This window comes from Oryzias latipes, chromosome 5 (genome assembly GCF_002234675.1).
Source record: "Oryzias latipes chromosome 5, ASM223467v1".
NCBI classification, from domain to species: Eukaryota; Metazoa; Chordata; class Actinopteri; order Beloniformes; family Adrianichthyidae; genus Oryzias; species Oryzias latipes.
This window is the reverse complement of record NC_019863.2, coordinates 19,923,559-19,939,501: the sequence shown is the minus strand read 5'-3', so window position 1 is coordinate 19,939,501 and position 15,943 is coordinate 19,923,559. Positions and strand designations below refer to the sequence as shown.

The 15,943-nt window shown below is 42.5% G+C and overlaps 1 protein-coding gene across 2 annotated transcripts; it reads left to right on the top strand.

The window, feature by feature from the left end:
* The first annotated feature begins 333 nt into the window (after positions 1–333).
* usp48 (ubiquitin specific peptidase 48) lies at positions 334–14,308 on the top strand. 2 transcript variants are annotated; one of them, XM_011475214.3, is made up of 28 exons: positions 334–476; positions 871–1,008; positions 2,618–2,735; positions 2,832–2,973; positions 4,312–4,439; positions 4,988–5,112; positions 5,539–5,647; positions 6,030–6,163; positions 6,353–6,438; positions 6,884–7,063; positions 7,438–7,575; positions 7,647–7,796; positions 7,873–8,073; positions 8,485–8,596; positions 8,681–8,823; positions 9,704–9,778; positions 9,865–9,989; positions 10,635–10,757; positions 10,826–10,887; positions 10,968–11,078; positions 12,064–12,191; positions 12,646–12,752; positions 12,830–12,937; positions 13,142–13,336; positions 13,406–13,531; positions 13,609–13,657; positions 13,728–13,754; positions 13,833–14,308. In XM_011475214.3, exons 2-28 carry the CDS (start codon positions 875–877, stop codon positions 13,853–13,855), a joined length of 3,159 nt encoding a protein of 1,052 aa, XP_011473516.1. In that variant the 5' UTR covers positions 334–476; positions 871–874; the 3' UTR covers positions 13,856–14,308. The 2 variants fall into 2 exon arrangements, with proteins under 2 accessions (XP_011473516.1, XP_011473515.1); XM_011475213.3 differs by having other exon boundaries at positions 2,615–2,735.
* The last annotated feature ends 1,635 nt before the right edge of the window (positions 14,309–15,943 follow it).

Sequence of the window (15,943 nt, the reverse complement as noted above, 5' to 3'; positions counted from 1 at the left end):
AATGTGCATTGTTCCAGGAGGCATTAGAGTAAAAACGTTCAAAGAATAAACGCTCAGTTGTTTCAATGTCCTCATTACAAAAAGAACAACAATTTTCAGGAATTCCAAACCGTTTTCTGAGCAATTCATTGGAAATCAGAAACCTAAAAACGTTTTAAAGTGGACTTCTTTGGCTTTAAGAGGTATGGAAAGTTTTAAATATTTAGTTCGTATTTGTTTCTTTTATAAATTATTCTTTCCCCCCCCTTTTGTATTTGTTAACAGACATGTTTGTGTGTAAAAACAAACAAACAAATAAAGTTATTGGAAGGGGAAAAAACGGCGTACGTTGCTGCGTCATTGTCTGACGTCGTGTTGATTTTGAGCGCAGAAATTATGTATTTATAAATTGACGCAAGCGCGCTAAATCTAAAACAAGCTGTACAAAAATGCCAAATTACACAAGTGTGTGGATAAAGTGGCGGCACTCATGAAAGGTTCGAGCATATTTGTTTTTAACACAATAAATTCACATTTTGTCGTCAATTCGCGGTAAAAGGAAGAGGCTCAGCCGGTCGGGCTAGCTGCAGTTTAGCCTTAGCGGGGGGACTTAAGTTGTGAGTTTGATAAAGATGTTCTTGTTCGAGAATCACAATGGTACGAGCTTCGCTTGAGGCTTGGATTAGGCGTTTGTTCACTGGACTTTGTGTTGTAAAGCGTAGCACAATATAAGGTTGCCGGTTCGGCCAGGAAGCCGTACTTTTGTCCTCTGAGAACCAGGCAACTAGCTTAGCTCCGGCTAGCTTATTGGGTTAGCATCCTTGGAAAACCGCCCGATTATTAACCAATTTGCGTAAAAGCGCACAAACACTGGGGATCGTTTAATTGCAGGATAATGGCGCCTCGTGTACAATTGGAAAAGGCAGCTTGGCGCTGGGTGGAACACGTGAAACCAGAAGAAATCACACAGGAGCACATCGAGTTAGCATATCGCATTAACCTCCCGGCCTGCAAAAGAGGAGCCTGCAGGTACACAGCACTCATACTCTGCTCATCATGTGTCTGTCTGTGCATTTGTCATTTTGTCAACAGTTGTGTGAACTTTACTGTCTGCCAAAAAAGGAAAACCGTTTCCAACGAAATGCACAACATACTGTTTAGATTGTCAAGCTAGCTTTTTATGTATTAATTACCATTTAGTTTGGAAACTATACTTATTATTGTTTTCAAATGATCAACAAACGGGAAGGTAACTACTAGGAACTACCGGGCTGTTCATTAATTATTGTTCTACCTACTTAGGAAACACAGAAAATGCATCTTATGTATTCAGCCTAAAAACAAAACAAAATTAAGTTACTAAAAATGTAAAGTTAGTATCAATTAGAAACAAAATGATATTGTTTTTATCCTTGTAAATCAAATATTAAGTAAAATAAAATAAAATTCAATGTAAATGAAATATGGAAAGGGCTGGCCTTGACTGGCTTTGACTTAGACTTTTGAGGTCTGGAAAGCATTGCCTTCATACTACTGAGTGATGAAAGGATTAAATATTTTTAATACCAAATGGTGTTTTATTCAGTTTGTGTTTGTTCCTTTTGTTTTCTCTTTTCTTTAAGAACACAACCCTGTAAAATGTTTCAATTGAAATTAATAAATATTTATAAACACAGAACAAACTCTTTAAAAAAAAGTCCAAATAATATATTTTTTTTAGTATTTCTTTAAAAAAAAAAGACATTTTACTCAGTGAATTGTACATGAAACAATAAATACAGTAAATAAAAGAAGTAATCACTAATGATGTATGTACAAAAAATGTTTTATTAGCATTTATTACCGGGGTTATTTCTTGATTCCTTTCTTTCTGAGTAATTCTGCATTATTTTAAAGTCCTACCAACAGCATTTAAAATAAATTTTAATTAAAAATACTATGTTGATTTTTTGTTTTTCCAGGTTGAATTAAGCCATGGTGTTTTTGTTTTTGTAATTTGGCAAACGGTGTATTTTGACATCAATGTGGCTAATTGTTGGACACAAACACTGCTGTTTGCACAGCTAAAAAGTGCCACGTCAGATTAAACACACATTCCTGTAGAGTCATGCAGATCTCTGTGAATTGAACAACAGCAAGTCTGAGCATTTTGCCCCAGTCTGTGTTAACTTCCTGCTCTTTTAAATGTCTTTGCTATGATGATTCAGCAAACCAACATTCAAAAAGCTGCCATTGTCCCCGCAGGAAAGTAGTTTCCATTGGTGCTACTGGTCTCCATGCATGGAGTCAGTTATCAGATGTTAGGTTTGCTTCATTCCCATTTGCTCTTATAAAGTGTTAGTTTTACAGAGATTATAATACCTTTTGTTTCTTTTTACATGATTTTTGTCTTTGTTATCAGACAGAACAGTGGCTTGGAAACTGACTGAACCATTAAGGCTACACTTTAACTGGTAGTTACTACGTTTATTTGATTCACCAACCTTTGACAGAATTGGTCTTTTGATTCTGGTTGTGTTTGAATTGTTCTTAGGATGCTAGTCCGGTTGGCTCCGGGACAGACGAGGGATGAAAAGCCTGATAGAGGTTAGTTTTGTGAAAACAGGAAATTAATCAGCTGCGTTTACATTTACAGAAGAAATTGCAAAGGAAATCCCAACTGCCTCGTGGGTATTGGTGAACAAGCCTGGCTCGGGGAGATCGATGAGAACACGTTCCACAACATCGATGATCCAAATTCTGAACGGCGAGATAAGGTCTGTCTGTAATCCTCTGCAAATAAGTAGGATTTGATTATCCTGTCTGGATTTCACTTCACTTCCTCTGCCCGTGTCTGACACTTCCCCCTCCAGAACACATTTGTTGGACTGACCAACCTTGGCGCAACATGTTACGTCAACACATTCCTGCAGGTGTGGTTCCATAACCTGGAGCTTCGGAGGATCCTCTATCAATGCCACAATTCACGAGCACAGGAGCACGACACGGACACAGGTGCGTTCAAAAACGTCCACACCAGGACAAACAGCAGCGGCTAAGACTGCAGGTGTAGATGTCTATAACGCTCACAGGGCGCATGTTGGATGACCGCATTTCTGGTTCAATAATCACAGTCACATGCAGAAAAGTTTCACGCTCAAAGAAGAAGCTTGTTAGGAATAAACAGGAAGAGTTTGGATTTTAAAAAGTCAATTATTTTCAAGCCTACCAAAATCAGGTGATTGGGAGTAATTTTTATAAATTTGCAAATTAACTTGATTTGTGTTCCTCATAAGTCCAAGTTCAATGGGAAAGTACAGAGGCCATACTTCCCTATTCAATGACAGAAGTTGGAAACTTTCTGTTAGTTTTTAAAACTTCACGAGTCTGTTCTTGTTAAATGTTGCGCTGACAATCTTAGCATTAGCTAGAACCACCAAAATGGATATTTTCTTCTTCTTTTCTTGTAGGGATGTTGTACATCCAAACTGAACAGCACGCAATTCCCAGAGGGAAACAGCAATTGCCTTAAATACTTTAAGCTTCCTCTGAGTCTTCTGTCTCTTGCTGATGAAAATCCGACTGCTCCTTTCAGGCTAATGGCCGATATCTGATAGACTGCAATTTGTCCTGTTCACATGTTGCTCAAGAAAAAAAATATACAGTGAAACATTTTGTGTGCATGTGAATAGGCTAAATGGTGTTTTCTTATTTTTGTTTTTACCCTGAATGTATCGTCACCAGTTTGTTATTGAGACTTGTCAATGTCACTTCTGATGATTAATGAAGAACTTTCCTGACTTTTAGAAATCTATAAATAAAACAAATAAACAAGGCAACAAAGTTACAAAAAACTAAATATTTGTAATTATACAGACAGAAATATAACAGAACTGTTAACTTGACATGGTTAATAACCGTCTGTTGTTATTAACTATCTTCAGAGTATATCTCAATGGCAACTTAATTCTGACTAATTTAATTCATTTTCGGTGGCTACGTTTAGCTGAGATTATTTTATACGGTAATAAAAAAAACATAGGGACAGAGTATGTCTCCATGGAAACCAGACTGTGCTAAAATAATCCTGGTTGTGTGCAACAAGATCACAGTAAAGTTTGGTTTATCCTGAAAATTCCAGCTGATCTTGGTTTTGTGTGATGTGAAGTATCTTCATTGTTCATGTGGTCCACGACCACCACCACCACCATCATCATCATCATCCTCATCATCCTGGAGCTCCGCGTCGTCGTGACCTGCAGACTCTCACGAGTCAAAGGCATCAGCTAAACCTGCGGTTTCTGCGTCTGCTGATGACTGACAGGACAAACTCCTTCTCTGTGTCTCCCTCAGATTACGACCCTCAGTCCATCAGCGAGCATCTGCAGTACCTGTTTGCACTCTTGCAGAACAGCAACAGAAAGTACATCGATCCGTCAGGGCTGGTCAAAGCTCTGGGTCTGGATACCGGTCAGCAGCAGGTAAAGCAAAGCGATGCTGTTGGAGCTCACAAATGCAGGTGTGCTGCTCTGCTCCATTACTTTCACCGGGGCAGTTTTTCGTTCTGACTTTTATAAGGTCACACATTTGAAACTGTTTTGAAAAGTGAATACTTCGAATTAGATATTGCTGGTGAAACATTCCTGTTTTTTCTTTAAAAGTTCAAATTTGGCTCCTTCAGTTTGTTTAAAGTTGGTCTTTACACAAGTGCCAATCCTTGTGTTTGTTCAAATCAGTCCTATTTCAAACAAGCTTTATGTCCTCTTAGACTGGACTCGTTTATAAATTTGCCACTAGTTTAGCTGAAAAATACTGAGTTTTATTTAGATAAGTGGGTGCAGGAAAAAACAGAGAAGTCTTCAAAACTGTTAACAGTCAACCGTTAGAAGAGATGATATCCAACATTATCCTTGGTCCTCTGTAACATTATGTTTGAGCTACAAAAGATTTTGTTTTAGCTTTAAATGTTAGATTTCTCTGGGAGCCAAATGTTCCTGTGCTGTCTGACCTTGTGATCCTTTGTTTTTAGGACGCTCAGGAGTTTTCCAAACTTTTCTTGTCTCTGTTGGAGGACACGTTGTCCAAACAGAAAAACCCTAACCTACACAATGTGATCCAGCAGCAGTTCTGCGGCCAGTTCTTCTATGTGACTGTGTGAGTATTTACAGAGCGGACCTCAGACTCACCTCAGTACTTCGTTTATGGGACAAATTCTCAGCGGCTGCTCCTGTGGACTCAGTTCATTCAGTTCAGTTTTGAAAAAAATCATGTTTCTTAAAAATCAATGAACTGAATTAGCAGTGGCTGGGCACAAACATATACCTCCCACATCTCAAAGACAAATAATCAGATAACTTGGGAGGTGCTGGCGTAGGTTAAATGAAAGAAATGTGGGCTCTTTTTTAAGAACTTATTACCACTTTTCCAGAAACACAGTAAGCACACACATCTCTGTCCCACAGAAGCATCTCCTGTGATATTTCCTGCTGTGGCTGAATTGACTCAAAAGGCTTGGCCACATTTTGGTTCCCTCAGCTCTCCCTCAGGAAAGCCACTGATCTGTGACCGTCTGCCCTGCAGGTGTAATCAGTGTGGACGGTCGTCAGCGCTGCCGTCTCGTTTCTACGAGCTGGAGCTGAACATCCTGGGACACAAGAACCTGACAGAGTGCATCACAGAGTTCCTCAAGGTGAGCCTGCTTCCACCCCAAGAACACCTGCTTTTCACCTGCTGGTCATACGTGGTGCTTTTCCAACACGTATGACCACAGAATCACGCACACAATCCTTTCAGACGTGTTTAGGTTCAAAACTACGATCATCCAAAAAGCTCTGGTGTACCTGCTGAAGTGCATCATCAGAGTGCTTCCAGAATGTGAGCCACACGCTGCGCCTCCTGGCTGGAGGGCCTCCTCACCACATTCAGGCGTCCTCACAGCTGACATTTCACATGAAACATCAACACCAACACATCTTCTCTCTGCCTCTAGTCCTATTGAAGATGAGGCGGCATGTGTCCTTTTCTTGACCTCACTGATGTCTCGTTGCTATGGTTACCCTCCCTGCCTGTAGGAGGAGAAGCTGGATGGAGAGAACCGTTACTTCTGCGAGAGCTGTCAGAGTAAACAGAGCGCCACCCGCAGGATCAAGCTGCACAGCCTGCCTCCCACCCTGAACCTGCAGCTCATGCGTTTCGTCTTTGACAGGTCAGTCAGTCGATCTTAGAGTGCAGGTCTGCTGCTGGTTCCCTCACCACTTACCTCCTTCAGAGACATCATCAGCCTTCAGAATACAGACTACAACCTAAATCCTTTGTACCTGAATAATTCCCTCAGTTCTGTGATGATGATGATGGAGGTTTGACTGTGATGAAGCACCTTTGCCATTTTCCACAGACAAACTGGTCATAAGAAGAAGCTCAACACCTTCATCAGTTTTCCTGAGCAGCTGGACATGGAGCCTTTCCTGGAGGCAAGACCAGGTACTTTCTTTTCATTTCAACCCAACACCTCAGCTCTGAAGTGTCACCCATCTGCTGTGTCTTCGCTCGCCGACCGGTCTGGTTTGAGGTGACAACAATTGTGTAACATCGCAAATTTATCATCCACTCTAAAGCAGAGCAGACCTGTTATATTTTAGGATATAATTGAAGTTTAAGTATCAAATACCTGAATTTGTGCTAAAAATATGTATTCCAAAAATGCGATATCATGCATGCCTAGTGTTTGCATTTTCATAGATTTTTGTAACATTGTAGCTTTTTCGAAAACTTCACAGCCTCAGCTCTGAATGCTCATATGCTTTGCGAGGAGGATTTCTGTCAGTATGAATGTCTAAATATGGTTTAGAATCCATTTTTACAGATGTTTCAAAGCTGCTGCTCTCAGCATGACAGGAATGAAGGTTGTGTTTGTGTGTCTCTGCAGGACAGAAGAGCGTGTATGAACTGAGTGCGGTGCTGATCCATCGAGGAATCAGTGCGTACTCGGGACACTACATCGCACACGTGAAGGACGCTCTGACTGGTGACTGGTACAAATTCAACGATGAGGAAATTGAAAAGATGGAAGGGAAGAAGCTGCAGCTTGGAATTGAGGAAGACATTGGTGAGTAGTTCTTTACAGTTGTTGTTTAAACTTGATGACTTGATAACCATGGAAACCATAGTAACATGAAAATCTTCCTTGTTTATCTGTTTCTTCTCTGTTTTTGAAGATCAGTACCCGCTGACTTTAGGATTCTGTTTTCTTTGAAAAATCTATAGTAAAAGACTTTTCCTAATGGATTCTGGTTGATGACATTTAGAAAACCTGTTCACTGGAACCTCGGTTGTTTAATGTATGCAAACACAGTCTTGTAAAGAAGCTAAACTTGGTCAGTATGTTGGTTTGATTTCACTGGTGTCCAGCAGTAAAGCAGGAATGAAATCTGTTTTTTATCCTCACACTGGTTTTCTCCTGTGGGTGTCTATCTTGTGCAGCTGAGGCGGTGAAATCTCCGTCACGGAAACCAAAGTGCAGCAAAGGCTACCACTGCTCCAGAAACGCCTACATGCTGGTGTATAAGGTCCAGGCAGACGAGCACCCGGACCTCTCTGAGACCAGTGTCGAGGTGCCAGGTGAGCCAAAGATCTGATGTGAAAAAAGTCAGCAAGCTGCGTTGTGACCGTCCTCCTGTGTGGCAATCCAGCCTTTCTACAGAGGCTGGTGGACCGAGACAACCACAGGTTTGAGGAGTGGTGCATGGAGATGTCAGACATGCGGAAGCAGAGCGTGGATAAGGGCAAGGCGAAGCACGAAGAGGTGAAAGAGCTGTACGAGCTTTTGCCTGCAAGAGATGGTTGGTAAAACCGTTCCTCAAATGTTTATTCTAGGGAAGGGGTCCATCTAAAAAAATAACAACCCCCTCCTTGTAGGTGAACAGTATGAGTTCATTCCTCTGGAATGGCTGAAGAAGTGGCTGGACGACTCCACTGCCACAAAGGAGATCGACACCTCCCTCTTCCTCTGTTCTCACGGAAAACTGCACCCAGACAAGGTGGCAGACTGCAAGCGGGTGTCCTTGCAAGCTGCAGAGCTCCTCTACAGGCGCTATGGCGGGGGGCCCAGGCTGGATGGTTAGTAGATCTCCACAGGTTTGGTTTTCACGGTCAGTCGCAGTAAAGGTTTCTCTTTGAAAAGGATTGAATCAGAACATCCAGAAACAGCCCACATCCAGGAAATCTGGATGTCTGTTCAGATGCCTGTTTGTGAACCTTAGTGAGGCTTCCATGTCTTGTCTGTCCTGGTACCTCAAGTAAAGGACTGTGCTGGGGTGTTGATCAGTTCACGGAAGCACATTTTTATCAGCAGCTGCATGAAACCATGTTTAATTTGTTTGTAATGTATTGATATAAAAACTCTTAAAATAACTTTTGTGGTTTTCATTTTTCTTCTCCTCATATAATAACCCTAACCCTGTCATTTCCAATAGTTTTCTCCTGGATGGAACAAGTCCCTCCCCCTTAACTCTCGGTGTGTTTTTCCAGGCTCGTCTCTGTGTAGAGACTGTGTCAGCTGGAGGTGCAGAGTGCTGCGGCTCAAAAACCAGCTCAACGAAGACTACAAGGAGGTGTCCAACCTGGTCAAACGCACGCTAAGGTAAACCCAGCCTGCTTTTAGTGCAGCCGCTTCACTGGAGCTTAAATGACTTTTCTTTAATGCTTGCGTGTAATCTTGTCTCAGTGGGGAGGGCTACTGGGTGGGCAAAGCTTCCCTGCGCAGCTGGAGGCAGCTGGCTCTGGAGCAGCTGGAAGAAGACGAACACGAGGGCAAACACAGCGACAGCCAGACCAACGGCCAGGGACCACACACCAACAACATCAAAGGTCAGTGCGCCCCAGACTCCTCATCGCGGTTTTCTCCCCACTGTCTGGCTAGACTCACGGCCAGAAACCTTTCAGAGGCCAAAGACGTTCTGAAGGAAGCATCAGCTGGTTTGGAGCTGACGAATGAAGTTCTGCTGCAACGCTCCTATCTCTCTGCCTCTGTTGTGCAGCTTGTATGGTCTGTTCCTCCGATGCCTGGAGGAGAATCAGGACTATAAAAGACTGATGAACAGAAGATCTGAGTGATGCTGCAGAGGCAGATGATGCTGTGACCATCGTCTGTTTGCTTAGCAAACTGTTTTTTGTTTCATTTCTACCGTGTACAGCTGTAGGAGAGCTTTTCACAAAAGAAAACACTTTCTCCTTTATCACTTTTTCCTATAGTTGGCATTAATATTGATTTCAAAGTGGTAAAATCACTCTTTTAGTATAAGTATACTTGTAGCCTCAGTTTCTGGTATTACTACCGTTTTTCAGCCACACTTTTCAGTTGTCATATGTTTGAACGGGGAAACGCTTCATGAAAAGGACTGTATGAAACAGGTGTAGACTTTTATTGTGAAATAACTTCATGAAATTGGGAAGTCTGCTTGTGTGATCGTAATTAATTTCTTGCTGCCTTTCTTTTCTCCCTTTTTTCTGCTCCTAATATTTAAAACAGAAACTCAAAATAAGTCACTGAGGAAAAGCTGGTCGTTTGATGCTTTCAGCAGATGACAGTGATGTTTGATGGACAGTTTGAGACTTTCCAGTTCCCCTGACAGAAATGTGATTAAGAGCACTAACTTTATCCAGACCTTCCATGTTTATGGGCGTGAATGCCACATTGCTGTCCGCTCCGCTGTCCCGGACCTTTTTAAAACGATTTCTCTTCCTGCAGAGTTCTGTTCAGATCTGTCAGGAGGCACCGAGGAGGAGATGAAGACCTTTAATGAGGACATCCTCTGCAGCCACGGTAGTTCTGCTGTCAGCCTCCACTCAGACCTTTTTGCGTCTGTAACGGGAACATGCGGTTGAAACCTCATCCTGTTCCTCCTGCAGGAGGCCTCAGCATCCTGGAGGCCGAGCGGAAGCTGGTATCTCCGGAAGTGTGGTCCAAGCTTCGGGAGTACTTCCCCAAAGCGCCGGAGTTCACGGAGAAGCAGGAGGCCTGTCGACAGTGTCTGGTGAGGGAGCATTGGCGGCTTTTCTCTTTCTCTGACTTTCAGTTCTGACGCTTTTTTGGAAATCAGAAACCAAACTCGGTGTCGCGTTGATTGATGGCAGTTGATTGATGAGTTTGGTTTTTAGGGGGGGGGAAAGTTCAATTCTCACTTGATTAGAAGTTCAGAAGAAACACATTTTGACCTGTAACCTGTTCAGCTCCAGATGAAGGAGCTTTCAGGACAAACTAATCTCAGAGGAAAAACTATCAAACTAAAATCCTGCAAATCTCCAGAGTTGAAAGATACTCTCTTTAGAACAGAAACATACATTTCCTGTGAAAATATATGTGTATGCTGATAGCTTAAGATGCACATGTTTTAGTGTTCAAAAGGACATTTAGAGATGGAAATATTTGATTGAACTTTAATATTTCTTCATGTTTTCTGCAAAAGTTTCAGGCTTGACTATAAAATAGAAATATAAAAAATATAAAATAGAAAACTTTTACATTTTTAAAATATTTTTAGCTTTCTTATATTATTTTAGGTTTAATCTAATTTAGTTTTACATTTTAGATATAGATGTTAAAAATGAATCAAAAAATTAAACAGGCTGACGATGGTCACAGTTCAGGTAACGGTCATGTGGCTCCTCTTTGTGTCCAGACTTTGGAGCAGGAGGAGAAGGACAATGAGGCCGTCAGTAAGATGATGGCGCTTGACCAGAAGAACCAGCTGCTCAACCTCTTCCATGAGAAGAACCGGCCCACGCTTTCAAAGTGGCCTCAGGTCAGAACCAGACCGAGTCTCTGAAACCGCCCTGGCACTCCTCCTCTGACTCACGTTTGTTTCCTCAGAACACGGATGTTCTGTATGTGGTTCCTCTGTTCTTTGTGGAGGAGTGGAGGAAGTTCATCAGGTTTGTTTCCTTTAGCTTAAGTTTTTTTCTCAATTCATCAGGAGAAAAGTTCAGATCTTACAGCTGTGTTTGCTCTGCAGGAGGCCCACTAAATCCTCCCCAGTGTCTAACGTGGGGAACAGCCTCCTGTTGTGCCCTCATGGGGGGTTCATGTTCACCTACGACTCCTTGATCAGTGGCGACGCTCAGCAGTGAGTTCAGCTTCCCGTTTTCTGTCTTTGATCAAGGAAAGACGATGTAAGGATGCAGGATCACTGCATGTAACAACCTCTGCAGCCCCCCCCCCCAGGCTCAATGATCAGGTTTTTGTTTTTTTTAACATGAAATCTAATTCTGTGTAAATTCTACCTAAATCAGGGGGTCAAACTGTGAAGCAGTAAAGACAATTAGACGGGCCAAACACTATATTTGATATGTAATGTTTAACCTTATCAAATAGTGTCTATTTATGTTATACCAGTGGTTCTCAAATTTTGTCTCTTGCCCCTCCCCCCTTTGAGGAAAAAAATGTTCATTCTCTCCCACCGCAAAGAAACTGTGACAAAATATGCCAAATATGTTCAACTTTAACACCATGTCATAATCTTACCTCCTGGCCTCGCTGTGGAACCACAGCCGAGTGTTTTGCTCCCATCTCTTCACAAAGTGGGGAGAACAGCCGCGCTTTCAGGGGTCTTCAGGCGTCAACGTCCGGGCGGCACCACCGTTCTTTTAGGACGTTAAAACAGCCGTTAACCAAAGTAATTATGTCTTCAAATGGCATGGTCAGTATAAGGTTAATGTAAGTGACATGAGTCCCGCGGATATTCGGTCCCGAAGGCTGGTTTGTTTATGTTCTGCCGCGAAATAAATTCTGACGTCCAAACATTAGTTGTGGCCCGCCAAGTGTATTTTCTCCATCACAAATGAGCTCTTTTTCCAACGCCATCTTTTCCTCCGCTTCTGATTCACAACAACTTGAAGAAATACTAAGAAATGCATTTTTTAGCTTAATTTTTTTTTAAATATGTCCTCCGTCATCAGAAAAATGCCACAAGAACCTGTTAAAAACTCATCCCTCATCAGAGGGAAACAATCCTTCAATTCTAGCTTTGGGTCTGTTCTCTCACACACACACATAACAGACAGCGAGGTGTTGCTGCTGCCCTCTCATGTTGTGCTGTCTGTCTGGCACAGTATAGCTCTGCTCTGGCCCAGCGAGTGGGAGGTCATCAGCAGACTGTTCATCGTTGATCAGGCCATATCCATCCACTGCCTCAGAGAGAGCACGGAGGGCTCCACCCCTCAGTACACCACCCAGCCTGGTAAGATCTGCAGCTCAGCGCTCAGTCCGCTTACATCTTAACATTTGCAGCTCATATAAAACGTGTGTTCATGTGTCGCAGCAGAAAGGCTCCTGGTCCGTCATCTCAGAGGATATTCTGAAAAATACTTTGGCTTTATTTAAACACGAATTCCTTATCAGATTTAGTCTTGGCAGAGAAATGATGCACAAAGCAGCAGCACGAGTGGCTTCAAATTAGACTTCTGGTAATCTGGGATCAATCAAAAGAATTTGATAGATTACTGCCTGACTTTATTTCTGATTAAGTAAATAGAAATTCTTTGTTGTTTTTTTTTCTTTCAAGGTGATGCTTAACTAAGTTGAGTCCTGGCATAAATATATTTTGCTAATGAGTGTAAAATGGCATAGAGGCTACTTCAGGGTGCTGGCAGACCCTGGTGTTTGTGTTTGACCCGAGTCTGGTGTGTGTTCAGAGCTGTGCTGGGACTGCAGGGAGAGCTTCCTGTTCCAGCAGCAGAAGGACCTCAGAGAGTACAACCAAGCAACCATCTACATCCGCAAAGTCCTGGAAGACGCCAGGGTGAGCCAGCGCACAGAGCACCCGCAACTTCTGCGCAGGAAGGTCACGGTTTAACCCGCTCTACCATTTCTGCACAGATGGTGAAGGATGTGACTCCAGAGATGAACGCCAGCAGCTCCGAGGCTGAGGAGGAGCGAGAGGAGCATCTGAAGTTGGAAGGAGGCGAAGACCCAGATTTTAGTCAGGTGTGTTGCGACCAGTCTCATCACCTGACAGCTGCGTGTGGCTCTTTCTCAGTCTGCAGAAATAATCCTAGCATTGATGTGTGCTGAGCTGTCGACAGCAGTTTTGTTAGATCAAAAGGGGTGTGGCATCCGCCTGCGTGGTCCCACGCGGGTTCAGAGTCACCTGACTGCTCACCCCCTGTCTGTCTGCTCTGTTGCTTTCAGTCGGCCCTGCTGCAGTCTCAGGATGGGGCGAAGCGGCTGAGACTGGCCGATGGCACTGTCGCTCCTGCAGCTCTTCCTGTGACCACCTCAGCCAAAGTGGGCGGGATCAGGAGGAGTACTCGACATCGGAAACTGCGGGGGGAGAAAGCCCTCATTGTCTCAGCCAATCAGACGCTAAAGGAGCTGAAGATACAGGTAAGGGGGAGGAGCTCTGCAGGTAATAAAGATGTGAGTGAGCGGCTCTGACTCCCTGTGTTGCTGCAGATCATGCACGCCTTTTCTGTGGCGCCATTTGACCAAAACCTCTCCATTGATGGAAAGAGCCTGACGGATGACTCGGCCACGCTGGGCAGCCTGGGCGTCGTCCCAGAGAGCATCATATGCTTAAAGGTTTGATACTGGGGGTGGGGGGAGTCATTCTTGTGTCTGATAGTTCTGGTAACGCTCGTGACTGTGTCCCCCCGCAGGCCGACGAACCCATCGCAGATTACGCCGCCATGGATGACGCCTATCAAGGTAAGTGTGTTGATCTGCAGAAGCTCTCAAATCCTGAAGGTTCCACTGACGTTGTCTGCTTCATCCACAGTGAGGCTACCGGAGGAGGGGTTCAAAGGTGAGGTTCAACGATCGCACATGCAAACAGGAGCACGTTCACGCCCTCTGCTCCACTAACAGCCTTTTCTGTCTGCAGGAACGGGGCTTCTGGGACACTGAGGAACGCTGCAGCCATGACCGATGATGTTTTACACAAAAGCTTGAATTTGTCAAGTGTCTATAAATAAATAAGTGCTTTAATTTTTAATGTTTTCACCAAGTTTTCTTGAAGCTGTCAGCGTGGTGCCCGTAATCGTCAAACTGAGGCATATGGTGGCTGGCGAGGGGGGGGTCAGCAGAGCAACGAGGTTTTATGGTCAGAAACACTTCTGATTGTAGAAGTTTAACTTCTTAAATGTGTCAAAAGACTCCAGTAGGTCCAGATTCTTCCAAATGTTCTGCCGAACCATGCAGACAAACACTGACCGAAATACAAGGATTGTGGTTGAGAGGGAACATATTGCATTTTTGTTTTCAAGTTGAGGGTTTAAGAGTTTCTATGGAAGCAGATAAATGACAGAAAATATTGGTTATCTGATTTGTGAATGAAAAATAAATTATTTTCTGATCTCAGTTTGTAAAGTCTTGAAAAGTATTCTGATTCCTGCATTATTTTGCATTTTACAGCTTTACGTATAAATTAAACTCAGCAAAATGATGTGACACTAACTTTAAACTCTGATGGAGTTTAAACTATGAAGCTAAAATCCTGTAAACCTAAAAGAAAATGATAAATAATTCTAAGATAAATTGCTCATAATTACAATTACATTTGAGATTATATGAAATAAATCTTTGCTCAAAACACTTTTTCCTCATTGAAACATTGAATTTCTGAAGACAAACGTTTCACTACTGTGACTAATATTAAAAACAGAAAACATGAACCGGAGTGTGGCTGGTCTCCAGTCCCAAAGATCTTAACTCTATCAGATTCTCCAGATTTTGTGTTCTGTTCAGTCATTCACACATGTGGTTCTGCTTGTTTACATTACCTAACCGAGAAGCTGTGTGTGTGCATGTCAGTTTCATTGAGCAGGTCGTCGACCCTCAGGAGGATTACTTGCTTTCTCTTTTCAGGCCCACAGCTGGACAGAACCTAGATTCTGCCTTTACAGTTTTCTTTAATCTAATTGGGATATTTCCTGATGCTTCTCATGGCCTGCAGGTGCTGACTCCTCATAATCTGTCCTCAAACTGGAGCTGGGAGCTGCATTGAAGAGCATCTACATTGACATACTCAAGCACACTCATGCACAAGCAAACGGGGTTACATGCAGAGACAAGTGCACACGGACAGATGCTCACCTGTGCACACGGACTAGTGTGGACACACGGTTGCACGCAGACAGGCTAATGTGCAGACACATATAGGTGCACACAGGCTAACACGTATGCATGTACATAAACACGTGCCCAGAGGGAAGTCGTGTCCAAAAATTGTACTCAATAGTAGCATTGCTTTAAAAGTAAAGGTGAAAACTACTTGTCTGAATATTTGTATTAACAAGAATAAAACTAAAAAAGCTACTTCAATACCTTGATTGATTTTTCTTTCTTTAATGTGTAAATTTAAGTAATTTTAAGTATTATTTTAACAGAAAATAAACCTTCTCATAGTGTTTGCAGCCCCTTTGGTAACAGAAGGGCTTCCACTGATGCCTACAATAAAATTTGAGATGCATAAAATTCCAATTCAATAAGCTAGTATTGTTCAAATCTGTTGGGCAAAACACAATAATTATCAATATACAATATTTACATTTTTGCTGTCTTTCATTAGAATATCTTGCAATCCCGGTATTTTTTCCTGCTACAATGACTTTTCAGCATAAAAATGTTGTTTTAAGCTCATCTCTGCTGCATTGGAGCATTAATGAGCTTCTGGTTGTACAGTCGAAGCTAAACTATAAGGTGAGATTTGCGGTTTGAAATCTTGATACTGACCAACGTTGACAAGGACCCTCTTACTTAACTGTCTGCCAAATTGTGGTGGACCAAGCAGTGGAAGTCAAGGACAGCAAACAATTTTATCAAAAATATTTAAATTTATTTTTCAAAAAGTGGAAATGGGAAAAAATGGGCCCTTAAAAGAGGTCCAAGTAACAAAATTAACTCAAGCTTTTAAATGTAACAGAGGACAACTGAACAGACAAACCAACTTAATTAAACTGACCTACCTAATTAAAAACACAAGGGAACATATAT